Raw genomic sequence first — 27,752 nt, 5'->3', positions numbered from 1 at the left:
CCAACTCCGGGAGAGACAGTAGCTATGTAGATGGGAGAAGCTGTCTACAGTCACTGCGGTTATAACTGCGCTGCTCAGCGGTGTGGATTTTCCACACCCCTGAGAAACACAGTTATACCAATGTAAGTTTGTTGGGTCGACCTGGCCTTTATCTAAACAAACCGAGAGCCCAAGAGGGGTGTTGTGATTGGATGAACAGATGTGTGTGGAATCTGTGTAAATGGGCCTGAACGAAGGAGAATAAAGAGCAGGGCAGTGCAGTGCAGAGGCACCCCTGGCAAGGAGGGGGCACATGGGTGGTGGCCAGTGGTGAGCTGCAGCCGGTTCGCAACGGTTCGCGCGAACCGGTTGTTAAATTTAGAAGCCCGTTTAGAACCGGTTGTTCCTGGCGGAACAACTAGTTCCAAAAGGGCTTTTAAATTTAATAAAAGCTCTAGCAGCTCCCTACCCTTCCCCCGGCCCCAGCTCACCTCACTCCGCCTCCTCTTCTCAACTCTCCTCCGGCTTCTCCTCCCCCTCCCCAGCTTCCCGCAAATCAGCTGTTTGCGCGGGAAGCCTGGGAGGGCTGAGAAGAAAGCAGAGGCTTCCTACAGGTGAGCTTGAGCTGGGGCCGGGGCTGGGGGGCAGGGTCCAGCGGGAGGATGGCTCCAGGTGCTGTGCTGCCCAGCGAGGTTGGGGCCGGACCCTGGTCCCTGGGGCTGGGCGGCGCGGCTCCTGGCCCCAGGTCGGCCCGGTGGCGCGGTTCCTGCCCCGGCCCCTGGGGTCTGGCCGGGCGGCACGGTTCCTGCCCCGGGGTCCGGCCCCCGGGGTCTGGCCAGGCGGCGCAGTTCCTGCCCCGGGGTCCGGCCCCCGGGGTCCTGCCCGGCGGCGCGGATCTGGCCTGGCCGGGCGGCGCAGTGCCTGCCCTGGGGTCCGGCCCCTGGCGTCCTGCCCGGCGGCGCGGGTCTGGCCGGGCGGCGCGGTTCCTGCCCCGGCCCAGCTGGGCCCCCACCTCCAGGCAGCACAGTAAGGTGAGCAGGGAGCCGGTGTGGGAAGAGGGCAGGGGAGCTGGGGGGGTGGATTAGTGTCAGAGCGGTCAGAGGGCAGGGAACAGGGGGATTGAACGGGGGCAAGGGTCCCGGGGGGCAGTCAGGAAGGAGCAGGGGTTGGATGGGCGGTGGGGGGCAGTTAGGGGTAGGGATTCCAGGGACAGTCAGGGGACAGAGAGAAAGGGTGGTTGGATGGGGTGGGGGTCCCCGGGTGCTATCAGGAATGAGAGAAGGGGTTGGATGGGGTGGCAGGGGGCAGACAGGGGACAGGGAAGGGGGGTGGATAGGGCATGGGTCCGGGGGGGGGCCTGTCAAGGAACATGGGGGGGTTGGATGGGGCAGGAGTCCCCCGGGGGGGGGCATGACCCCTCCTGGGGTGAGGAGGAGGAGGGAACCGGTTGTTAGTATTTTGGCAGCTCATCACTGGTGGTGGCTAACAATATTGTAGGGCGTGCTGGGGTTTTTATGCCTCTTGCTAGAAGCAATGTGTCTCAAGGGGGGGCGCAGGTCAGGGATGGGGGATTCCAGGTAGAGCAGCCACAGGGAAGATGATGTTGAGATGAGACTGGGAATAGGGCACAAAGTGTGTGCGGGGAGAGGGGGTTAAGTAGCTTGGATGAAGCAAAGGGAGCAAGGAGGGGAAAGAAAAATGACAGCACGGAGATGAGCAGGTGCTAAACTGTGCAGGGCCTTGAAGGGGAAAAGAAGGAGCTTAGATATGAAGTAGAAGACGAAGAGGGTCTGTCTGATCATGACTGGAGCAGTTGTAGACACTGATGGATTTTTACGGCAGTGTTTGAGATAGATAAAAGAGGGCCAGAGGAGAGTCTGGGAGGCTGTGTCTTTCTCCACATTTTCTGGTGGTCGGCCACCCAGGGTCTGAAGCAAGCGACTCAGATGTTCTGACTGGCAGAATGTTTTAATTAAACAAATTGTTTCAGCCCTATGCTGCACAAGCTCCAGTCTCAAGCTTCAAAGCTCCGCCTCTCCCAGTGCTGCGTCAAAACCCCATGCAGCTTTTTTAGCCTCAGTGAAGTATCGGCACAGCTCTAAAGCAGAAGATGTGACTCCTGAGGCTCCTGGACTGGCTAGATCTAAATGGTCCATACTCACAGGAAAACGCCTTCAATAAATAATAATCCCATAGTTGCTCCTTTTTTGGCCATATATGGCTGTAGCTGCAGTTTGGTTTGCTAATGTGTTTATGTTCCTCTGCTTTTTTAAAGAAAGGAGGCAGTATTGTTCAGGGCTTATTGCAGAGGACTGGGAGTTAGGAATGTGTTCTCAGCTCTGCCACTGTCTCCCTGTATATCCTTGGGCAAATCACTTAGAGGCAAATCCATCCCCAGTCCTACCCTCTTGGTTCAGAAGGCCTTGGATGCAATGGCATTAGTGAGTTCTGCTGTATGTCAGGAGGAAACGGTGAGAATCATGTGCAAGGATTCTGAAACCCCTGCCTCCCAGGCATCATAGCCATGCTAGAGAGTCATGCACCCTAGCACAAATGGGATTTCAGAGATGCTGTAGAGATGAGGTCCGTGGATCTCTTAACTATGGGGATCAAAGGTGGTCAAATACGCCTCATATGGGGAAGTCACAGCAGCTGTGTGGGGTTGCCTGTAAAGTGAGTCAATGGTGGTCACTGTTATGATTGGCCTCTGGGGAAGGTTTCTGTCCCACCATCAAATCCTCATGTCTTTAATGTCTCTATGCCTTGGTTTCCCCAACTGCAAAATGGGTTGCATTACAATTATCCCTACCTACCTCACAAGATGATACATTAATTGTCTGTAAAGTTGTTTGAGATGAAAGCAGGTATAGAAGTACAAATGGCCAAATTGTGCCAAAAAATGTTTAAACTACATCTGCCAGTGAAAGCAGGGGGGCAGCTGTGAGTGGGGGTGGGGATCCCTGGTGCACAGCTCTGTTTGAGCCAGAGAGTGGGGGAAAGGGGACACAGAGGCACTGAGCCAGCAAGAGTTTGTACATGCTCTCTTTTGAATCCTACTAGAGCTGTGAGGTTTGGGGACTAGCCTTGTGCCCTTCTCCAGAAAGAGATAAACCACCCACTGAACACTGGGGGGAGAAATTCTGCATGGGGATCTTCCTTCCTCATAGCCGTCCTGTGTGTTCTAGCCCAGTCAGGGCAATCCGGTTTGTGGAGTAGTACTGAGGATCTGCAATTCCTGTAGACTTCAACAGGAGATCTGGGTGCTCAGCATCTCAGGATCTGGCCTGAAGAGATTAGGAAAGATCACAAAGAATGAGCACATCTAAAATTAACTTGTTCAGAGGTACAAAGGTCCTCAAAGTTGGCCTGAACCCTTATAAGTTCTATCCTCCCACTACAAGTATGAGATAAATTTCTAGGGGACACTACAAATTTGTCCATACTGCCACTATGTCAATAGTCCAGTACCGACAAAGGGCGTATGTCACTCTGGAAAAGGGAATATCTGTGCTGGCAAAAATAAATGGCTTTGTTGGTGGGATGCAAAATTGAGTATGGACACACACCAGGCTGTGCTGACAGAAGAGGACTTTTGTTAGTAAATCTTTGTAGCATAGACGAGAACTCAGGTTATGCATGCTACCTTTGTTGACCTTTGGAAGGATGGTATTTTTATCAGGCAGACCATCTCCACAGAGGAAGGACACTCTTGAAGAAGTGCCTGTGAAACTGTAAGCTGTCCTCTCAAGGAAACGGAACGCTCCAGCGATGAGAAGCCCTTAAAGATATGTTCCTCCCTGCACAGTGGAGAAGTTCTTCAGTTAACCTCTTCCTCTAAAGCAGGGCTATGAAATGTCAAGTCCATAAACAAGAAGAAACATCCACATAATTAAGTTCGGGGGGGAAATGGCACACATTTCTATAGAAAAGGCCGTTAAATAATAAATTTGCTAACTCACTATCAACGTATCATGTTTTTTTCAGAACCCACAGCTGTGGATATTAGAAAACATTTTAAGTGAATTTCCTGCTGGTGAAAAGTGCGGGGTTGACAGCCTAGATAATAAGGTCGTCTTTGTATGCACAGAACAGTAGAGTATGGGCAACAGCTCTTCACCATGCCACGCCACCACTATGCCTTAACTCTACCCTGGAGGGACCAACTCTAAGGGAAGCCCCTTCAGACTTTGCAGAGACCACCAAAGGGCTTTGGCAGCAGAAAGTCTACCCAGAAGAGGTTTGCAGTGGCACAGACCACTGAGAGGCCCGCGGCTGTAGCGAATACATTCCCCAAATCATGCTGGCTGGCTGGGGAGCGGGTATGGCTAGAGCAGCTGTTGTAGGCACGAATTCAGTGCATTTCTTGCACAATCTCCACTGGCAGGAACTCACCTCACAACCTCATGCTGCTTCTCCTCAATGAAACTCCCAAAGACAGGCAGTAGTGCCCATCCCCAAAGGTGAACATCCACTGGGGTGAAATGTCCTGCACTGCCTCCTGAATAATCAGTTTTTCCTTTGATAGAGGGGGTGAATCAAGGCTAAGGCTACAAACTAGTGCCAAATGCAGCAGTGTATTTTCTAATGGGGACCCCTGTCCCCTAAGGACTGACTTGGATTGAAACCACCAACTGATTTCTTGTGGGCCACTAAATAAAGTCTTTCCAATGGGATTTTTGAAAAAGACCACTGATTCTGGGTGCTCCCTTGTTTGATGCCCAACGTGAGGCAACAGGGGCTTGATGACAAGTCTTCAGCACCCCCGATTCCAGCATAAATCAATGGGGGCGGCAAGGGCTGAGCACTTCCGATAACTCTGCCCTCCATTTGCTCTAAAGGGTCACACTTAGCAGAAAATGCAAAGCTGCCCCACATCCTCCAGGATACTATGCAGTGCTACATCTACTGCTGATTCTCTCAGAGACAGGAACTACATCTAGGCTAAACAACAGCAGCCTTGATAAAACATGTATTTGATAACTTATTTAACTAACAGTAATAATGTATCCCACAACCTCAGTTATCATTGCAATGCTACATGACACTCTAGATGGACACCCCAGAAACAGAGCCATTCCAAAATCAGTGGCTGCTATTGAAAATGCTGTTCCTAATTTAAACAGTTTGCAACTCAAATTGTGTAACGAGACTAGATTCTGAAGCCAATTGGACTATTTGTATGATAAAGTGCTACTCATTGAGAGTAAATGTATCCAAAAATGGCCCAAGGACTTGACTGATTTATGTAGTATTGTCATCATCTTTCAAGTCTATAAAGGATTGTTGATCATTAAACTTCACTGGTTTAATTTTTTTCTGTAGTTCACAATTTTAAGGTCTGTTCTTCCAGTTTGTTAGAAAGTACAGATTATTCCCCCTAGTAAGCTAACATATTTAATTTAATATTTCAACAGCATTTTTGGCTAACACATTTCCTTTGTGTGTCAAGTACTACATTTTTTTCATTTCCCACACAATCAGTACAAACTGGATATCTCCTGCTGTGTCCAAGGCTGATTTGGCTATCTTTAAACTCTGCTAATAATAGTAAAGAATACAGCAGCTCTATTTTTATTCTGTTTTAAAATATTACAGATAAATTCTTAACAAATAGATCTAGTTTGGTGAACTATTATTTAATTATATATAAAGTTATTTCTTTCTCCCCTTCCCCGCCCCCTATGCCATAATGCTAAGGGATTCCATGTGAGTGCAAGGGTCTATCCATGCAGAGCCAATTGCAGAATCAAGGCCTAAGAATGTACATTCTGACAGAATCTCATTTATCATAATGTCACTGGTCGGGGACAGGGAAAAAGGGAGAATAACAGTGCTGAGCTTTTATAAAACTTGATGGGCAAAAACTGCTGTCAAATCTCTGCTTTAAAGTGAAATTTTTTTTTTGCTTAACCAATTTTTAGATATGCTAAAGTAAACCACTCAACAAAGTTTACTAGCATTAAACGTGTTTGCAGTTAGACTTTAAGGTATTTAGGATTTTAAAAATATAAGGTAGCTAAAAGGGGGCAAGGTAAAAAAAAGTACATTGCTTTTGTCAATTTGGGGATAAAGTGTTAAGAGAGTCAAGATGCTGAACTTTTAGTGTTTATTCCACATCCAGAGCACCTTTTTCTATAGTCACTCCATCAGTACTGCTCTGCATGCTCTCAACTGAGACAAATCCTTCTCTGTTTGTTCTCAATGGGAGTTTTGCCATTGATTCAACAGGACTGGGATTTGGGCTCTGAAAATATAGTGCACAGGACAAAATATATACCTGCAAAATATCAAATATGTGGTTTCACCTGCCGATTTCATTCTCTTTTCCTTACAGCTGCTCTTACTGAGATGCTCTTTGGAGCATCTGAACTTTGAGGTCAACAAACTGTTGCACAAGTTACTTATCTTCTCCTTTCCCTGCAGCTGGCTTATGTAATATGAACAAATACAACTCAGATAACAGTAGAAAAATGCCTATTATCTTTTGCTGTTTTATGAGCTCTGGGGGCTAATAAAATGATGTTGCATGCCAAGCTCAATAGTACAGGTCCAATAGTAAACTCGTCCTGCATTCAGACTTGTGTTGCAATGAACAAAGGTATTATTAAGCAGGTGGCTAAGAGAAAGTTTAAAATGGATACAATATGTACTGGATTAGTGTCTAACTTGATGACATCTCAATGCAATTCAGCAACTGTATCCCATTCCTATGGATCATGCTCCTTCATTCCTACGATGATAAGCACCGTCCACTTGTCTGGCTTTCCCATTAAAAAAAAGCAAGGTGTTCATTTTTTAATGAATAATAGTGTTGACCTGTACAAAATATGAAATAAACCTAGTCTGTGACCCAAAGAGCTTACAAACTATGGCCCCAATTCTAGGAACACTGAGGCAAGTGAGTACATTTAAGCACATCATTAAACCCATTGACTGTGATGGAACTACTCTTGTGCATAAGTGCTTGTAGGATCAGGGCTCAGAGACAGAAGCAGAGAACACAAGGTGCTTAGAGGACTGAGTACATCTCCTCCTTGTTCCTATGTTACTAATAACATCTCAGATCATTAAAACTGAACTAATTTAAATACACAATCCCTTGCCATTTTGTATGTCCTTTATTTCATCCAGTGGAAAAAATCAAGTCACTTTAATTTTTGTGTTCAGGTACATTGGAATGTATTAAAACAAATCTATTAATTTTAGGTTCCATGAAACCTTATACACAATCTAATTAGCCTCTGGGTTACTACAGGAGCACTAAGTTTGCACACACAAATTACTGACACGTAGAAATACACAGCTAGTCCCTGAGAGCCTTATTCACAGGAGTCATCCTATTAGCTATATTCAGACCTTGTGTAAGATGAAGTCAAAGGAGTGGCACCTGCTTACACCAGGTCTGAATTTGGCTCATTGGCATACATGGAACTAGTGATTTGAGTAAGTGAAGCAGGATACACCCTTGTTGTACTGATTACAGGCCAGATCCTGAAAAAAAATGTTCACATGTAGCTTAAGTGGGAAGTCCCATTGAAGTCAGTGGGACTATTCATTCACGTGCTTACAGGACTGTGCCCAAATGCAGTTATTCCCCTGGTGTAGTTAGCAATGTAAGCATCAACATTTTTTATCTCTACATCAAAATTCATGTAGGTGTAAAGCTTTGCGAGACACTGATAGAATATGAGAGCGTGAGCCTAAATGCTATTAAATTCTGCACTCTGTGTATGTGTGTAACTACTAATTATAGCGTGGCAATAGGTTGAAGTGGCTGTTCTATTCTAACCCTCTACTTCCAGTTGATTATAACTTCCTTTAAAAGTGTTCCTTTCGGGCTGAAATTGTTACCCTTGCTCTTGGGTCAAAGGTGATTGAAGAAAATGATAGGGGCTATTTCCGAGTGAAATGAGCTTGAAAGGAATGCAGTCCCTCCTGGGCTCTCTCTGATGCCTTAGTCCCTGTGAGCTGGTATGGGAGTGAAATTAGTTAAGTGTGGCCCTCTGTGAAGTGCTCAGAGAAGCAAAGAGTCCTGTGGCACCTTATAGACTAACAGACGTTTTGGAGCATGAGCTTTCATGGGTGAATACCCACTTCATCGGATGCATCCGATGAAGTGGGTATTCACCCACGAAAGCTCATGTTCCAAAACGTCTGTTAGTCTATAAGGTGCCACAGGACTCTTTGCTGCTTTTACAGATCCAGACTAACATGGCTACCCCTCTGATACTGCTCAGAGAAGGATCCTTATCAAGTTCGCTCTTCTGCCAAGTCCCAAGAACAGGGCCAGCCTGGAGCATTGGTAGCATTTGGCAGCTGAGAATGCAGCAGGGGAAGGGTTGGAGACAGTTTCTTTAGTTGGGAATGGGTGAGTTGCTTTGCCTTTGGAGACGGTCTTGAGGAATTCGTAGCTACCTGGGGGGTGTTAACCGGGGCACTTATCACTGGAGTTGGGTAGGGTTATGTGGACTTTTTCTTTTAGCAACTGGATGGGTATAACAGGTGTATCCTTTAAGGGTAGTAGAGACTAGGGGGTCAGTCAACCCCTGTTTGATGGCATGACCCTTTAAGGTTTCTAAACCTGTGGAGCAGATGAAGACTGAAGGGAAAGCAGAGGCAGGTGTTAGGAAAGAGGAAGTGGTCACAGGGAATAGCTAGTATTTGGAGAAAACACAGACTATTGGCTGTTTAAGGGCTTGGGACCAGGAGCCTTGTAGGGTGGGGCAAGACTCCCCTCTTCCACAGCAACCAGGATAAGCACTGTAAAAGAGGGCAGTATATAGTCTGCCTCTTCCCTCATAACAGGGAAGGACTGATCTCCTAGCTCATGGTCTAGGGCCTGCATTTCCAAACGTATTTAGGTTCCTAAATTAGAAGCCTAAATACTTTTAGGGATCTATGCCTAAATAAAAAGAGGCCAGCTGGGAAAAGTTAATGTAGGGCTGCATCTGGTCTAAATCCACACAGCCCCAAGAAGGGCAGTGGGACCCTGAATGGAAGGGACTGAAAGGAGATGGGGTCAGATATGGGTTGGGGTTGAGTGACATAATTCCTTGAACGCAAGGGCAGGGAGTTTGAACTCGATGCACAGGGCAATGAGGAGCCAGCTGGAGGATGTGGTCAGAACAAGGGTGAGAGAGAATTTTGGCAGGAGCATTTTGTACAGATTCAAGGGGGCTGATGTGAGTATCTAAAGAAGCCCTGAGAAGAGGAGGATAAACAGGATGTGGCCGTGGACTGGTGTAAGGGAAGGAAGAGTGGGAAGAGTTGATGTCCAGTTTATGGGCCAGAGTGGCAGGCATGATGTGGGTGTAAGCAACCATAAAGTGGGTGGTGGACAGAGCTAACAATGAGAGAAAATGAATCTGATTCTGTAGTGTGTTGTTGCTATTCTGTGCCATACCAGCCCTAAATCTGACTCCCCACCTGTAAAAGGGACATCTGTAATCCATTTGGCAATGCCAGAAGCAGCATTCAGCAGTGGTTAGAGCAGTTCTCCTGATCTACTCTCTTCTCAACTGTGCCACTAGCAAGTGTCACTTGACCTTAGCCTTTTGTAAATTACCAGTTTTGTATCAGTACAGTAGGGTAATAACTTTTACCTACCTCACAGGGGCATCATAAGGCTTAATTGAATTAATGTGTAAGATTTTTGGATGGAAGGTGTTATAACAATGCAAATTATAGCTAGTGCTTTCTGTAGTCAATATTGAATATTATTCTAAATACCTCAAAGAAATGCACAGAAAATAAATCTTTCTTTGCAAAACACTTAGAAAACATCTTTAAAATTATTATACTGTAAGACATTGAGTAGTGCTTATGTCCCTTTACTGGCACAATTGGAACTGTTCAATTAAGGCTATGTACACACGACAGATTAAGTTGGTGTCAGTTATGTATCTCAGGGGTGTGAATAAGCCACCCCCCTGAACAACGTAAGTTACACCGACCAAAGCGCTGGTGTGGACAGCGCTCTGTCGGCAGGAGAGCTTCTCCCATCGAGGTAGCTACTACTGCTCGCTGGGGCTGGAGTAATCAAGTCAATGGGAGGAGAGCTCTCTCCTGTCAGCTTAGAACATCTGCACTAGCAGCGCTGCTGTGGGGCAGCTGCATTGGCTGTAAACTCCGTAGTGCAGCCATAGCCAGAGTGCCATTGGCCCTAGGCGGGGAGTAGTGTTAACAAAAAGTTTCCATTAGCAAGAGATAAGAGTTTGTGCTACTAGAGAAACGGGAACTGAGTCCTAGGCCTGCTTTCACCATAAAATTCTGAGACGCCATGAGGCGCAGCATAAGTGACAAAAGAAGCCATGGATTTATTATAATGTTATCACAGGCACATGTAGAGCCCATACCTGGCAACGCTGGGAAGTTGAAGGGCTGAGGTTTGCACTCATAACCTCCTGCTTCTGGCATTTTTTCTCTGTAAGTTAAACAAACAACGACAAAAACAAACAAGGCCGACTTCCTATGCATTTTTTATTAAAAACTGGGAGGAATACTGTATTTACCACTGTAACTTAATCCCAATAATGGTGGATCTCAAGAACTGTTTTCATTACTGCATGTTTGGATGGAACCTGTATCACTTTCATGGCTGCACTCCAGAAGTCATAAGATCGTGGAGGTAGTTCCAAGTACGTTTGAACACTCCCACAAATCTGAATCTCAGGCAAAACCCCTGGGTTTTGGTGTGGTGCTGGCTACAGTTAAGTTGAATATGAATACTATAAAAATGAACAAAAGTGAATCTTTCTTCACAATTTGCACAGTACTGTCAACGTGTTCGGCATCATAGGAGGCAGAGAGGACGATGTGGTGCCAGCTGTGTGGTGGGCACCCTGTAACACAATGTGGGGTGCCCGGTTCTATTAGCATGGTGGATGCCTTACAACACAGAGAAGATACTGTCCCATGAATGTACTGGGTGCCATATAATGCATTGTGGGGGGCCCAGTCCAGTTAGGATGTTAGGCACCCTGCAACACATAGAGGGGGCCATGCTCTCCCCCGCACGACTGTTATCCCCAGGGCAGGCAAGAGAAATTTGGGGTCCTGGTATATAATTTTCACTTCGTCCCCACGCCCTCCCATTTCACTGTATTTACACAGATGTTGCAGAGTTTGCTATCTGCCTTGCATTCCCCTGTAGAGTCGAGTGCTGGACTGTTGAATCTGGAGGTCCACAAGAGTCTTCAGTATCTAAGTTTGGTGACTGAGAAGCCCCATTATGGGCTGGTGCATCTCCCTCTCCTTTTCCTGCCCTTTCTCTTGTCTGTTCTTTCCTTCACCATAAAGTCTCAGTATTCACCCTCCAGGCCCTCTGTTCAAGGCCTGACGCAATACTGGCTTGCAGGATCTTGCAGAACGTGGCATCCTACATCTTCGTTTTTCTCCTCCTTTTCTGAGTCAGTTGTCCAGAGTCAACAATCCAGCACTCGACTCCAATTGTAGTCTGTGGAAAACTGCAGCGTAGCACTTCCCTACCTTGCCCCACCCCCCATTCCACATAGCCTCAGGCAGTGTTCCCTCTAATTTTTTACATCCATGTGCAGACTGAATTTTGTTATGTGCACCAATATGGAGGTGATGTGTGGCGGGGTGGGGCTGAGGGGTTCAGAGTGTGGGAGAGGACTCAGGGCTGGGGCAGTTGGTTGGGATGCAGGGGGGTGAGGGCTCTGGCTGGCAGTGTGGGCTCTGGAGTAGGTGTAGGGATGAGGGTTTTGGGGTGTGGGAGGGAGCTCAGGGCTACAGCAGAGGGCTGTGGTGCAGTGGGGGGGAGAGGGCTCTGGCTGGGGATGTGGGCTCTGGGGTGGGGCTGGGGATGAGGGGTTTGGGGTGCAGGCTGCCCCGGGGCACATGGAGCCGCCTGCAAGTGCCGCAGGGCGGCCGCCCCCCAGTACCGCAGCCGGGGCTGGGCGAAGCAGCCCTAGCCGCCCAGGGGCTGCAGCAGGGCGGCCAAGAGCAGCAGCGGGGCCATAGAGGGGACCGGTGCCTGGGGTGCTGCCGTGCGGGGCCCATGTCCTGCTCTCCGGGGCTCCGTTTCCCGCCAGCCGCTCCCTCTGAGGCTGCCCTGCCCCGGCTCCTCAGCCCCTGCCAGGGCAGTCCCCCCCGGCTCTGCCCTCCCAATTCCCAGCTGGTCCTGGAGGCAGGAGTCCCAGCTGGAGGGACCCTGGGCTGAGGTGTGGCCCGGAAGCCCTGCTGCTTATCCCGACCCTGCCAGCGCCAGACTGGCTGGAGGCAAGGGGGGAGCGGGCGGAGTCAGGGCCCCCCTGGGTGCCGGGAAGGAGTCGGGTGGATGCAGCCTCCGCCCCTGCTTGTGTCATGAGCGGGATGCTGATGACCCGCCCTGGGAGCGAGTTACCAGTGGCCCAGGGCTGGGGCGGCAGGAGGGTGCAGGTAGGGGGTGAGAGACCTGGGCTGGGGCGGCAGGGGGGTGCAGGTGGGGGGGATGGGAGGGAACCCAGGGCTGGGGCAGCAGAGGGTGCGGGTGTGTGGGGGGAGAGCCCAGGACTGGGGCAGCAGGCGGGTGTGGGGGGGAGCCCTGGGCTGGGGTGGAGGGTAGTCAAAATTTTTTTTGCTTGGAGTGGCAAAAAACCTAGAGCTAGCCCTGGGGGTGAGGTCATAGAGCAGAGCCGTAACAAGGAATTTTTGCACCCGAGGCAAGGGCTGGCTCCAGGCTCTTTGGCGGCAATTCGGTGGTGGGTCCCTGAGTGCCTCTCGGAGAGAAGCACCCACCGCTGAATTATGAATGAAGCAGCGGCAGCAATTCGGTGGCAGGTCCTTCCCTCTGAGAGGGACTCAAGGACCCGCCGCGGAAGAAGCAAGTGCCTCACTCACCTCGCCCTTGTTATGGCACTGTAATAGAGTTTCTCTTGAAGTTGTTGGGGGCATGGCAGAGGAGGCAAGTTCTTTTAAAGTGTTTCCTTCTACCTACCTGCACAGCCTCAGTCTTGCTTGGGTTCCCTCATTTGCCAGCTATCTTTCATCCTGGTGCAGATCTCCATCTGGCATCAAGAGGACTTTTACACATCCTGTAAAAGAGAAATTGAACTGAGAGGATCATCTACACGCTGCTTCCCTTTCATTCTGTGTTTACTTTACCAATCAAGGCCCCAGCCTAACGGCTTTCTGTGGATGAGGTGCAGCAATGGCCCAACCTGGAAGAACGCTTCAGGAAGCCGTTCTGGGAGTGGAAGAACAACATTTGCAGGCCTGCGGGTTTGGCACTTAAGTTCCCTCCTGTAGCTTCTTGGAGGCGGGAGGGGCATTTTGCGATCAGAAGTGCTGAACGCTGCAAACAGAGCCAGGCCAGCGGGATGCACTCAGACAGGCCCCTGGCAAGTCCCCACCAGCGCAGCAAGGGCTAACCCTGCCTCACATCGCGCCATGGGCTCGCTGGCAGACATGGGACTTTTGCAAACTGCGGTATCGCAACACTAAGGGACCTGTCCAAGGTCCCAGCCAATCGGGGCAGCGCTGGAGATTGAACCCAGGAGTCCTGGGGGTCCCAGTTAGTCGATGGGGCAGCATGAGCAGAGCAGCCCTTAGCACTACCAGGGCTGGCGCCGGGGCACCGCCTGGGACCCGCCCGAGCTGGCGCGGAGAAGACACAGGCAAGGCGGCACCGCACCACGTGACCTTCTGTGCCAGCTTTCCCCTTGTGGCGCCAGGGGGAGGAGTGTCACGTGATGTGGGCGGGGGGAGGAGGAGCAGAGTGAGCTACGTGACCCGTGCGGGAAGGGGCCGGGCCGTGAGGGGGGGTTAGTCACGTGATTCGGGCGGCCCGGAACGATCCGAAGAGGCGCTGCGCGGCCGCCATTTTCCTGCGGCGCCCAGTGTGCTTGTGTCCCCCGACCCCGGCCGAGCGGAAGGAGCGAAGGGCGGGGGCGGGGGGCAGGAGGAGGGGACGCTGCCCGGGTGACAGGGCCGTCCCCGGGGGCGGAGCCCAGCGCAGCTGCCCGCGGCGGGGCAGAGCGACGTGTCCGAGCGGGTCCGTCCCCCCGTCCCGTCCCAGTCCGGCGCCGCGCGGTCCCGCAGCACCATGTCCGGCCAGAGCCTCACCGACCGCATCACGGCGGCGCAGCACAGCGTGACCGGCTCGGCCGTCTCCAAGACCGTCTGCAAAGCCACGACCCACGAGGTCATGGGCCCCAAGAAGAAGCACCTGGACTGTGAGTACTGGGGTGTGTGTGGCAGAGGTTCCCCGGGAGCTGTGGGGTCTGTGAGTACCGGGGGGGGGGGAGCGTGGGGTCTGTGAGTACCGGGGTGGGGGGGAGCGTGGGGTCTGTGAGTACCGGGGTGGGTGGGTGGGGGGGGCGTGGGGTCTGTGCGTACCGGGGTGTGTGTGGCAGAGGTTCCCCCGGGAGCCGTGGGTCTGTGAGTACCGTGGGGGTGTGTGGGGGGGGTCTGTGAGTACCGGGGTGTGTGTGGCAGAGGTTCCCCCGGGAGCTGTGGGGTCTGTGAGTACCGGGGTGTGTGTGGCAGAGGTTCCCCCGGGAGCCGTGGGGTCTGTGAGTACCGGGGTGTGTGTGGCAGAGGTTCCCCCGGGAGCTGTGGGGTCTGTGAGTACCGGGGTGTGTGTGGCAGAGGTTCCCCCGGGAGCCGTGGGTCTGTGAGTACCGGGGGGGGGGGGGAGTGTGGGGTCTGTGAGTACCGGGGTGTGTGTGGTAGAGGTTCCCCTGGGAGCTGTGGGGTCTGTGAGTATGGGAGGGGGACGTGGGGTCTGTGAATATCGGAGCGAGGGCGGGCCTGTGAGTACTGGGGGGGAAGGTTCATCTCTAGGGCCTGTGAGTACCGGAGGAGATGGAGCTGGGGGGGAGGGAACTGGAGAGTTCCCCCCAGGGGACCTGGGGTCTGTGAATACCGGGGGGGATGGAGTTGGGGGACCTGGGGTCTGAGAGAAATTGGGGCAATTGTCAGAGGTTCCCACGGGAGCTGTGGGGTCTGTGAGTACTGGGGAAGTGGGGGACTGGAGCGGTTCATCCCTGGAAGCTATCCGGTCTGTGAGTACCGGGGGTGGGGGGAGAGGTTCCCTCCTGGGGGGTGTGGAGTCTGTGAGTACGTGGGGGTTCTGTGAGTATGTGGGGGGCAGGAGATGTTCCCCACCAGAGGCTGTAGGGATTGTAGTATGGGAGGAGCAGGAGAGGTTCCACCTGGGAGCCCTGGGGTCTGTGAGTACTGTGTGTGTGTGTGGGAGAGGTTCCCCTCCAGAAGCTGGGGGGTCTGTGAGTACCGGGGTGGGAGGCTGGAGAGGTTCCCCTAGAGGGTAGAATCGTCTAGTCCTGCCCTCCCCCTGCCAAGGGGACTGAGAGTATTGGCTGGGGGGAAGAGGTTACTTCCAGGGACCGTGGGACTGATTACTGTGGGGGAGGGCAGGAAAGGTCCCCTCTGGGGACTGAGAGGATGGGGTGGGGCAGGAGAGATTCCTCTGGGAGCCTGATAGGGACATCTTCAACATTTTCCACCCATCTCTGGGGTATGGTAAAACACCTGGATTGCAAGTAACCAGAATGCTCAAATACTTGTCTAGCCCCTTAGCTTCTACACATGGGGAATCATGGGACCATTGGATTGCAAGTAACTAGGGGATCCCCCTTGGGCTTCTGCTGGGCCCCCTGACCAATGCACAACAGCAGAGAGAGGGCATGAGAAGCATGTGTACGCTGAGTAACTGAAACTCCCCCACATTCAGCAGGTGAATTCAGCTACTTTTCAGAGGCCAATACAAATGAGAGGGTGGTGGGCTTCACCAGAGTCCCCAGGAGCAACTCTCTCATCATAAACAGCTACTGTTAAAGGAGAGGTTGTTGGGATTCATGTGAGAGTTGTCCCTTGTACTGTGTACAGGGGCATCATCGTTCATACAAATCTTTGGCTAGAAGGTGCTTTGTTTTGATTTTCCCAACAAAAGCCTACCTCTGGTTGCCAGAAGGATGAAAGATTTTATTCTTTTCTTCCTGGTCCCTCAACATTGAAGCCTCTTCATGGGTGTAAGTCACTGGGGTTTCTGCTGCTCTACTCCTCCCTTGGCCTATGAATAGCTCCAGTTCCTGTCTCCTCTTGGCGTAGCTGTTCCTTGCAGCAGAGTCAAGTTAACTTGGTTTTTTTTTTGTCAATTTCACCTCTGCCTACTTGATTGAGCAATGAAACAGACTATAGGTCTCAGTTTTACTTTGCTGGTGTTTGACAAGGTAGGAGAGGCAGCAGCTGCACTGGAGCTGAATGTTTACTGACATTGGGGAAAACATTTGGAATATTTTCTTTGCAACCATTAAGGGATGGGGGGGTTCAGAACATGTCTTTTAAAATGAATACTTAATTTCTGCAGAAATTGATGGCTTAGATCCCACCTGAATTTCTCGTACCTCTTATCTTGTCCCTACAATCACTCTCTGAATTACCCCATACCTACCCTATTCCTTGTAACCATAAGGTTGGGAGGCTCAAGAATTAATATTGGGCCTGTGAGGAACTCTACTCCACATACCAGAGTTGCAGAACTATAATATGTTTACTAATCTAGGCACAAATCTGCTAGCCAAGCTTTACCATGTTGATTATAATGAAAATTGAGATTTTTACTTCAGTCAAAAAAGACTAGCTTTGGTCAACTAGGGGAGTTGGATTTTGCAAGGCTGACCTACAGCAATAAGCTTTCCAGCTCACTTCTAAGGTTTGAGATTATGAAGTTCAAGAAGAAACTTCTGCACTACGAATATACCTGTACTGACATCAAAACCTATGACCATCAGCATCCATTCCTGAAATCACTTGGTTATGTAGCCAAAGTGCAGCATGTAGACTTGGAATAGCTCAGCTCTCTGCCTTCACCTCAATGCATAAAATCATAGGCCCCCAAAAGATGCACCTGGACTGATAGGTATGTCCCTAATAAATCCTCCTATTCCTTCCCACCATGTTCTTATGATACTATTTAGCCATTTGTTAGGGGCATCCTTCTATCAAAGCAGTAATATTATTATATTAACTGAAGTTGATAGACTAAGCAGTTGATTGAACTGACACATGCATGGTGTGAAATTACAGTTCCTAGATGGCACAGTAATACAATTAATAAAATCTTGCTGGGCACCGCACAAACACATAGACATTCTCAGTGTGGGACAGCTTACATTTTTAATAGACAGTGCGGGAGAAAGGAAGTATTTTTTCCATTTTAAAAATAAAGGTCAGAGGCACAGAGATTAAGTGGTTTGCTCAGTGTTATATAGGAAGTCTGGAAGAGCTGGGAATAGAACCTATTTCATGAGTCCTAGCCCAGTGCCTTAAACATAAGGTCAACCTTCTTGAAATAAAGCAGCAAATGAGTTGATCAGTTTTCGTTAGGCAATAACAGTTGGGGTTTTTTTTCTTATTTTGTTGCCTGGCAGATTCTTTTCCTTTTTTTTGCTTTGGTGATGTTATGGTACTTTACCAGCTTCATATTTTTAGTCTGTGTCACAGGATCACCTGAAGTCCTCTTGGCCTTCCCAGTTTATAGTTCATTGAGAGATTTCTGAAGGCGAATTACAATAGCTGATTATTGTACAAATCTAGATAATTACAGTATTGTGACATTTTTCGAGCTATTTTTCCATCTTCCTTTCTAGATTCCTATATGATGCTAGTTTTATATCACTCTTCCTAGCTTTTGCTGAACTTCTTCAGGAACATCTAGTCTTGCCATTATCAGGGTACAAGAACTGTGGCTTTCTTGTTCAGATCACCGATGGGTTATTTGGTTCTGCAACTGTTGTCTCTTTATCTTATATCAGGTCTCAGCTTCTTTTGAGTTTCTGCATTTTACTTCATCTGTAGAACACTTGCTATGTTTATGCCAGGTATCTTCAGATTTCTGTTGCCTCACCAACTGACTTTGTTCAATAGCCATGCAATTTTGAGCTACAACATGGTCTGACTTTTAAGAGGGCCATCATTAACCTTAATATCTTGTGCTGCACAGGAAAGGTTCCCTACATTCTTTTGTCGGTTGGACTAAATGACCTAATAGGCCACTTCCATCTCCAGCTTCTGATTCTGAGAACTGTTTCTTGTTTGTTTAATTTGTATGATAATTAAAGGTTTCAATTTAATTTTAATTAGCTTGTTTGTGCTCCAGATGTAAAATCTCTAAAGTAACAATACTATGACACATATTGCAAAAGATACGGTTTATCCAACATTAAATTGCTTTTCTGTTCCTTCCCATCTTAAAGGTTGCATTTTATAAAAACTCCATGGTGGAGATCATCAATAAGATTTACCAAACAATATGAATAAAATGCTGGGAGAGTTTTGAGGTGTTAAGCTGCTAAAAAACTTGAGAATTCAATCTATGTGTAAAATGTTATGCCTTTTTCTAAGGCACACATTTTGGTAGTATTTGTATGCTTAATATTTCTTTAAAAGCTTGATCTTTTATTGGCAGTCTTAAGTCAATTTATGCATGAATCCTATCAAGGTCAGATAAACTTGTCCCAATGTGGTCGTCTTAAATTTGTTTAAATTGTGCAGGAACTCTGTATACATGTACTTGGTCTAGCATAAAGTGCATACGTGCTTGTTAGGAATCTTGGAAGTCCCCTTGTAGGTCAGTAACAGATGTTACATTGTTTACCATTTCCAAATAGTTCCAATTTAGGAATAACATCCCCTTTTACCTTGCTACAATAGATTTAAGTGGCCATGTGTTCAAAAAAGCAAACTACTCTGTTATAGTAGGAGCCTCCTCTTCTGTGGTTGCTTGCTAACATTGCTTTGAGTTTTAAGAATGATTTAATATATCCATTCTTATGCACTCACTCCAGTTTCCTGACAACTCAAGTTTCTTCTTTAGGAGAAGTAATACTTTGGGACTAATACCTTGCTGGCATTGCACAGAGAGGTCTCTAAAAGTTAAGGGTCACCCTTGCATTGGATTTGAAAGAAATATCTAAGTAATGAATGTTTAGCTAAATGTAGCTGAATGCGTGGCTGCAGTACAGCATAAGAAAAAGAAGTGATAGCCAAAGTTAACTTGGCATCAAATTGTTGTTTTAGTTGCTTTCTCTTGCTATTTCACAGGTTCTGTGTGTGTTTTAGCAACTCTGCTGGAATCTGTAGTGCATTTTTGTGATAGTGATTGACATTGTATGTCAAGTGTTGTTACGGTATTTGTTGAATATTGATTGGCATACTCTGACATTTAATCTTATAGAAGAGGATCTTGGAGACAATGTCTCAGTGCATACTTTTCTGTTTGCTCTATATTATGACTAGTGGTTGGTCAGCAATTAACACCTTTTTTTTTTAATCTCAGAACAGTTTTAGTATAATTATTATTAATGTGGTACTCAAGTCTGTGTTAACAGAAAATTCATGTTACAAGATGTTTGCAACAGGTTGGATATTGGAAGTCCAAGTGAGCAATAGGGCAATCAGTTTGAAGTAATTCATGTGCTTCTTTTGGGATTTAATTTAATTTAGGCAAGCTTTTCACAAACTGATATAACATAGTAAAATGTACAATTAATCTACTTTTGACTGACTAACCCTTCCTAAAGTTCTTTTGCTGAGTAACGTCTGAATGGACCATTATATGTTTAAACCTGATCAAAATATTTCTTTTTTTTTAAGGAAAATGACAGGCATCTAGGAATCTAAGGCATGACATAAGTGGTCCTTCTACACCAAAAATAACTCAGCCCCTCAGTTTCTAGGACAAAGCATTAGAATATGTACTGGAGGGAACAATGCTGCAGTGACTGGAAGATGGAGTAGAAGGCTTAATAGGTGTCCTCAATCTCTGACTCCTGTGGTTTTGATTCTGTGATTCATATCAGAAATGTGTTGAGATGGGTCATTGTCTTGCAAATGACACAGAAATGTCAAAACATTAAAAAAGGGGATTCCATCTTGAATTTAAGTTCAGATCCGACTTCCATAAATCTTTCACTTTCCGATACTGGATTTAGATTTTCTGGTGGCATTGCTTTTTTGGACTGAACTTTTTGTAGAACTTATTGTAATTTTCTCTCCTTTCGTTTGCATGTGCTTCCTCCTCACCAAAAGAAAAGTGTTCAGTTATTCTCCCCCAGGAACTCTTAGTATTAGATAGAAGCAGCTGTTCTGCTGTCTAGCACTAGAAGTGCTAAAGGTAGCACCCTTTAAAAATGCTCTCTAGTATTCTCTGTATGTACACTTACTATGGTACCTTGTAGTAGTTTCCAATTTAGCTACTGCAGGTGCCAAGTGTATAAGGGCGCCCACTGTGTCAGCAATGGATATCTATCTATCAACACTTGTTGGACATGAACCATAGTGAGATGATGGTATGTGCCCAAGAAGCAATTCTGTAGTCTGAAACAAACTCTACTGTCTGTTTCCTTTTCTAACATATTGTTGTAATGGATTTAGTTTGAATATGATGGAATTTCATAAATGTAATTAATATTGTTAAGTATCAGAGGGGTAGCCGTGTTAGTCTGGATCTGTAAAAGCAACAAAGAATCCTGTGGCACCTTATAGACTAACAGACGTTTTGCGGCATGAGCTTTCATGGGTGAATACCCACTTCTTGCATCCGAAGAAGTGGGTATTGACCCACGAAAGCTCATGCTGCAAAACGTCTGTTAGTCTATAAGGTGCCACAGGATTCTTTGTTATTAATATTGTTGGCGTTCTAATCAGCATTGACATAAAACAAATGTTAACTGAGAACAGAATTATTTGTTAGTGAAACCAACATCCAAAAGTGATAACTTACTTACATGCCAAGTGATGATCCTATTTTGTGAATTTATAGAAAAAAATAATTTATAGAAGGAAACTTTGTGTGACATTCTGAGATGAGGTTGAGGAATTCTTTAGAGTTGAGATGAGAAGAAAACTACTTTTTCAGCATTAAAATCAGCACTGCATACAAACTTAGTAGCATCGTTCCTGCTTGGTTAGAAACTAGAGGGATTTTAATGCCAGTTGTGAACCATCAGTTTAATACTTTGAAAACTTGCATTTCTATAGTATATTGGGTGTAAACAACATTAAATGTTAAAATGATGCTTTTGTTCTTTATTATCGAACACCTTTGCTAGGACACATGGAGTCCTGTAGAAAGATGTGAAGGAAACAGACAGCAAAAATGTCTAGTTTAAACCTTTCCAATGTAAAAAAACTCACTTGAAAATACAGAACAGATCCTGTTTTATGATCAAACAACATAGACACCTCCCCCCAACATTCACAACTCAAATTTGGTAGTTTTTACAAAATTCAGGTGAAAAATGTTTTCATGAAACTATTTTGAAAAATGCAATAAAACTATTGATTTGTTTTGAACTAAATACTCTGCTGCGATGTTTGCATCCCAAATATTGCAGCTTTGACAACCTGACAGTAAAACTGACTTTCACAGTGCACAATGAGAGAAATTCAGAAAATGTTTTACTAAATTTCAGGTTAGTAAATAATTTTAAACAAATCTCCTTAAATTGAATGCCACCGTAACACGGCGATAAATTCAGCAGCAATCTCTCTAGTATCTTATTAGCTTACTAATGTTTAAATTCAAAATATCTAGATAAGCAGACAACTTTATATTTTGATACTAAAGTAAAGCTGTTTTTAAAATCCCATTTATGGTATAATTATTTGCAAAATTATGCATCTTCAAACTCTGTAGTTTTCAGTGGATTGCAGCTTCTTGTGCTTTGCTTTGCTATGTTAAAGATTTCTTCTTTGGTATAACTATAACGTATTGTAAGGATTTATTGCATGTTTTTGTATTTCATGCTTTCTTTTTTTGCAGTGGGACTAGTTCTTATGTTAAGTGAAAGATTGAGTTAATTTTTATTTTTTTTTGCATTTTTATTAAATTATAAATTGATTGAACTCAACATTCTCACTGATGAGTGGGTCTTTGTTCAGTTTGAAAATTAGATTCATTTTTATTTTCTTAACATGAAAATGTTAACTGCAAGTGAAATATTCATAAGTTACAATTACGGCTGTAAATCTCAACCAACTGTTACATAAGAGATGTTTCCAATTTTTCTGAGTCTTGGCTTTACTTCAGTTATATTTATTTACTTCAAATTGATGTAGTGTCTGCATAATTAAACCAAGAGTAAAGGCAGTGTAGCTATGAATTTAAAAAAAACCACCTGTTTGATTGCAGCTCATTCTTATTTTGTATTAGAAAGAATCACTTCAGTACATGTTATTGGATACAGATATGGATAAATATATGCACACCAACAAAGTATTCCAAATTCTTTCTTTCAGTAATATTTGTTCAAGCTAACTTTACATTGATAGAAAAGCTGATGTAATTAATGAACTAGCCTGTATTTTTTTTTCCTGAGATCCATTTAGTAGCTTTATGATTCATATGATAGTTTCTCTTTCCATATTTTATGGCTGAAACCATAATATTGTTTTTTTCTTAGTTACGCTGTCTTCTTAAAACTACAACCAGCTGTTTATAAAATAGGAGTTACTGTATTGTTGAATAACATGAAAATATATTTCCTTAGCTCTTAAAAATGTAATTATTTCCCCCTCTACATTCAGTGTTGCTTCCATGTTAGCTAATCTCAGACAGTGACACCTGTTTAATGGACAGCTTTTGGTGTTTACATTTCTGTGCCATGATTTTTAAAATATTTAATTTTTCACTTTGATTAAAAATTCATTAGTCTTTCGAATGACAATCCATATCACTTGGTGTCTTTTACTAATATAGACTAATTTTAATTTTGGTAATGATTTCTTTCTAAATTCTTACTCCAGTTCCAAATGTATACATTATTCCTCCTTCCCTAAACTGTTGTGTATTATATTGCTGTATAGGTACTTCTGAATTTCACCCAGTAATGGCTGTATTTCAGCTATGGAGAATAGTACTGGAAATCTAGTATCTAATGTCACAGAATAACTTGTAGGTGTCAAAAGCAAAGATTTTTTTTTAAGCTATAAAGATGTTTTTGAAAGGTTTGTTTATACTTGTGTGCTGACCCCTCCCCCCAGCCTCTTCATTAATAGGGGATAGTGTCCACATTTCAGTGTGTATTTATCTTTAGTTTAAATTTCTGTTCTGGTGGATTTTTCTTTTTCTTAACAAGCATTTGAAATGCACAGTAGCCCTTTCTCTTCTTCATTCATACTATCTGATGGAAAGAGTTTTGACCAATGACAGGTAGATCCATAAACATTGGAAGAACACGGACTAAAGTAGTACATGGGGTATGTTTTGAGGGAGGGGAGGGATGGTTGAGAGTATTAAAAGCTGTGGCATAATCTAGCAGTTCTCTGATTTCGGCAATTCATAGAGAATTTGTTCTGCACGTACTAAACTGTTTGACATCATCACTGCAGCACTGTTGATTTTGGACATTTTTGAATTTTTTTGGTCAAAATATAGCTCAGAAAACCCTTTCTCAATAAAAAAAATACAGCTGAAGTGTGTTTAGTGTTTTAAGGCTTAAGATAGGGTAAATGTATCCTTTATTTATTCATTCCTCATAGGTACAAAGCACTTAGAGCAGTGGTTTCCCCAGGAATTAAAATTAGGGGGTGTCAGGACCAATGAGATTTACCAGGGGGGTGTCAGGACCAATGAGCTATATAAAAGAGATATGAATAAAGTAAATGTTTTGTTAGGATGATGCAAATTTAAGGTAAGAATAATGCAAGTTACACCAAAACACATAACAGGTCTAGATTTCTAAAAAAATATAAATAAAAAAAAAAAGTATTTAAATTGACTTTTGAAAAGTAAGCCATCATGGGATAAGGGGGAAGTCCTCTCATGGATCAGTAACTGGTTAAAAGATGGGAAACAAAGGGTAGGAATAAATTATCAGTTTTCAGAATGGAGAGAGATAAATAGTGGTATCCCTGAGGGGTTGGTACTGGGACCATTACTGTTCAACATACTCATAAATGATCTGGAAAAATGGGTAAACAGTGAGGTGGCAAAATTTGCAGATGATACAAAACTATTCAAGATAGTTAAGTCCCAGGCAGACTGCAAAGTGTTACAAAGGGATCTCACAAAACTGGGTGACTGGGCAATAAAAATGGCAGATGAAATTCAATGTTGATAAATGCAAAGTAATGCACATTGGAAAACAATCTCAACTATACATACAAAATGAAGGAGTCTGAATTAGCTGTTAACACTCAAGAAAGAGATCTTGGAGTCATTGTGGATAGTTCCCTGAAAACATCCACTCAATGTGCAGCGACAGTCAGTCAATGATTCCCAACATTCTGTTTGCTTTTTAAAAAAGAACAGGAATACTTGTGGCACCTTAGAGACTAACAAATTTATTTGAGCATAAACTTTCGCGGGCTACAGTCCACTTCATCGGACGTAGCCTACGAAAGCTTACACTCAAATAAATTTGTTAGTCTCCAAGGTGCTACAAGTACTCCTGTTTTTTTTGCGGATACAGACTAACACGGCTGCTACTCATCCTCCCTGATTGATCTAACCTCGTTATCTCTAGCTTGCTTCTTGCTTGCTTATATATACCTGCCCCTGGAAATTTCCACTACTTGCATCCGAAGAAGTGGGTATTCACCCACGAAAGCTCATGCTGCAAAACGTCTGTTAGTCTCTAAGGTGCCATAGGATTCTTGTCTGGTTCTGTAGACGCAGCATAACACGGCTACCCCTCTGATACCTTGAATACTGTGTGCAGATCTGGTCACCCCATCCCAAAAAAGATATATTGGAAATGGAAAAAGTACAGAGATGGGCAACTAAAATGATTAGGGGTATGAAACAGGAGGAGAAATGAAAATGACTGAGAATTTTCAGCTTAGAAAAGAGACGACTAATGGGGGGATATGATAGAGGTCTATAAAATCTTGACCGATGTGAAGAAAGTGAATAAGAAAATGTTATTTAATCCTTCACATAACACAAGAACTAGCAGTCACCCAATGAAATTAATAGGCAGCAGGATTGTTTTGGGGTTTTTTTTTTAAAGGAAGTACTACTTCACACAACATAAAGTCAACCCATGGAACTCTTTGCCAAGGGATGCTGTGAAGACCAAAATTATAACAGGATTAAAAAAAGAACTAGATAAATTCCTGGAGAATAGGTCCATCAGTGGCTATTAGCCAGGCTGGGGAGGTATGCAACACCATGTTCTGAGTGTCCCTAGCCTGTTTGCCAGAAGCTGGGAATGGGCAACAGGGGATGGATCACTTGATGATTACCTGTTCTGGTCATTCCCTCTGAAGCACCTGGCCTTGACCACTGTTGGTTCCTCCAGCTGCTCACTGTTCGCTCTGGCCACGGCTGATCGTTGTGCCACCGTTCACTCCACCACTCTGTTGCCAATGGCCCTGCGCAGTCACCTTCTGCTGCCACCTACCACTGTGACCTCTGCGAGTTGGTCTCTTGAGGTTCCACCAGCTCTCAGTGATTTCAGCTGAGCTCTCAGTGGGGGAACCTCGCTGCTAGTGCAGTCTGGGCTGTGTCTTCCACAGAAACACTGTCCCACAGCAGGACTAAGCACTTAGACCAGATTATCAGTGATTTCAGCTGCAGTGGTCACTTAACAGAACAAAAGACTATCTATGGAGCCTAATCAGCTCTGTCTTTAAACAGTGGAGAGGGACAGGTCCCCACCCTCTCTCTTGATGCCCTCAGTCAGCACAGGCTAAGTACAGTTCAACTGCCCTTTACTCGTACAATAAGAACAACAGCATTTCATTCCCCTACCCCCCTCATTCAAGTGATCTGTAACCCAACCCCAGCCAAAATCTATCACTTGGGCAACACAGCTCTGTTTGCTGGATACCTAGGTAGATTAGGTGTGAATGTAAATACAATCTGGTCCTGAACCCTTTCCGCCTGGCCCCCAGCTCATCACTAGCTGTCAGGGAGAGCTCATTAAGGCCTTGGCTACACTTGCAATTCAAAGCGCTGCCGCGCTAAGTGTAATCAAAGTGCCAGCGCTGGGAGAGAGCTCTTGACAGCGCTGTCCGTACTCCACCTCCCTGTGGGGAATAACGTACAGCGCTGGGAGCCGCGCTCCCAGCGCTGGGGCTTTGACCACACTGGCGCTTTGCAGCGCCGCAATTTGCAGCGCTGGAGAGGGTGTGTTTTCACACCCTGCTGCAGCGCCGCAATTTGCAGCGCTGGAGAGGGTGTGTTTTCACACCCTGCTGCAGCGCTGCAAATTTGCAAGTGTAGCCAAGGCCTTAGACTTTGCTTACAAATCATCATTTGAAATTATTAGGTTGGCCAACATCACGGAAATGAATGCACTGACACTGTCATAAAACACAACAGCTGTATAAGGAAGCTAGTCTATGTTCAGTCTTTTCAAATCTATTATACTTTCAGATACACTGTATATGCTTTTAAAGTGTGTATTAATGTTTCAATTTCAATTCAATTCAAATTTCCAAACAGTCACTAAATTGGCATATTTCAGAGTAGCAACCGTGTTAGTCTGTATCCACAAAAAGAACAGGAGTACTTGTGGCACCCTAGAGACTAACAAATGTATTTGAGCATAAGCTTTCGTGGGCCCACTTCATCGGATGCATAGAATGGAACATATAGTAAGGATATATATATATATATATATATATACACACACACACACATATACACACAGAGACCATGAAAAGGTGGGAGTTATCCAACCAACTCTAAGAGGCTAATTAATTAAGATGTGCTATTGTCAGCAGGAGGGGAAAAAAAACTTTTGTAGTGATAATCAGGATAGCCCATTTAAGACAGTTTGACTAGAAGGTGTGAGGATACTTAACATGGGGAAATAGATTCAATGTATGTAATGGCTCAGCCATTCCCAGTCTCTATTTAAGCCTACATTGATTGTATCTAGTTTGCATATTAATTCAAGTTCAGCAATTTCTAGTTGGAGTCTGTTTTTGAAGCTTTTCTGTTACAAAATTGCCACCTTTAAATCTGTTGGCATACTGTGGGGCCATGCGGGTACCCATAGCAGTGCCACTGACTTGAAGGTATATATTGTCCCCAAATGTGAAATAGTTGTAGGGGAGGACAAAGTCGCAAAGTGCAGCCACCAGGCGTGTAACTAGTTGAAAAAACTGGGGGGGGGGGTGTTGGAGAAATTCAAGGAGGGTGTAGGGAAATCACTGACTTAGAGCAAAGAATAAAAACAATAGCAGGCCTATATAAAAGAGTAATGTTTACACCTTGGTAAATCATTCTCTGCCCAGTTAATTCCATCAGTTGGGAGAAGTAGACAGCCCTGGCTGAAAAAGTCTGAGTCTCTGAATAGGGTTGCTAGTGTCCCCAGTTCTTCCGTTTCTAGGACTTTTAGATTTTAGATCTTGTTTTATCCCAGACTTACAGCCTTGGAAAGAGTAAACGTTCTAGACTGGTTGGTGATATACAGGTTCTTTCTTCCCCCCACTGATGGCCCAGCTGCTTTGAAGGTGTGTTTCTTAGGCTATCTCTGTTGTTTCATGTCCCCTGGGTTTTCCCCATTTACAGCCTCCTTTGATTTAATTCCACTAGCTATACTGGCAAACATTAATATAGACGAGGCCTCTAGTGGATGGCCTCAGCTACAGTGTATTCATTAGTTGTATTTTCTCACTGTCAGATGTTTTACTCATTTCAATAAAATTAAAGGTTAACATGTGGTCTTCTAATAAGCTAACTTTGCCATATAACTTCCAATTTCATGCAGGCTTCAAAGCTGCATACCATGTACATTGGAATGCCTTACACAGGTCTAAGGCACTTTGTAGTAGGAACGGCCTTTCAGCATCAA

General features: G+C 45.4%; 1 protein-coding gene and 1 long non-coding RNA gene across 10 annotated transcripts in view; one reads left to right on the top strand and one right to left on the bottom strand.

The window, feature by feature from the left end:
* Window positions 1-1,779: 1,779 nt before the first annotated feature.
* LOC120387343 lies at window positions 1,780-13,658 on the bottom strand. Its single transcript, XR_005590137.1, has 4 exons — window positions 13,537-13,658; window positions 12,917-13,013; window positions 10,335-10,402; window positions 1,780-3,263 (listed from the first exon to the last, which is right to left on the bottom strand). It is a non-coding gene; the product is annotated as an uncharacterized LOC120387343 (long non-coding RNA).
* A 98-nt stretch (window positions 13,659-13,756) lies between these two features.
* Window positions 13,757-27,752, top strand: part of PICALM (phosphatidylinositol binding clathrin assembly protein) — a 128,459-nt gene continuing 114,463 nt past the window's right edge. For 7 of the 9 annotated variants that reach the window (XM_039511694.1, XM_039511686.1, XM_039511679.1 and 4 more), the window contains exon 1: window positions 14,024-14,153. In XM_039511694.1, the coding sequence (XP_039367628.1) occupies window positions 14,024-14,153 (130 nt within the window). Of the gene's footprint in view, window positions 14,154-27,752 lie in introns of all 9 variants that reach the window. The other 2 variants (XM_039511712.1, XM_039511703.1) reach the window with 1 other exon arrangement.

This window comes from Mauremys reevesii, linkage group 1 (genome assembly GCF_016161935.1).
Source record: "Mauremys reevesii isolate NIE-2019 linkage group 1, ASM1616193v1, whole genome shotgun sequence".
Classification (NCBI taxonomy): domain Eukaryota; kingdom Metazoa; phylum Chordata; order Testudines; family Geoemydidae; genus Mauremys; species Mauremys reevesii.
Note: the sequence above shows the minus strand (reverse complement) of the source record. Positions and strands in the feature narration are given on the sequence as shown.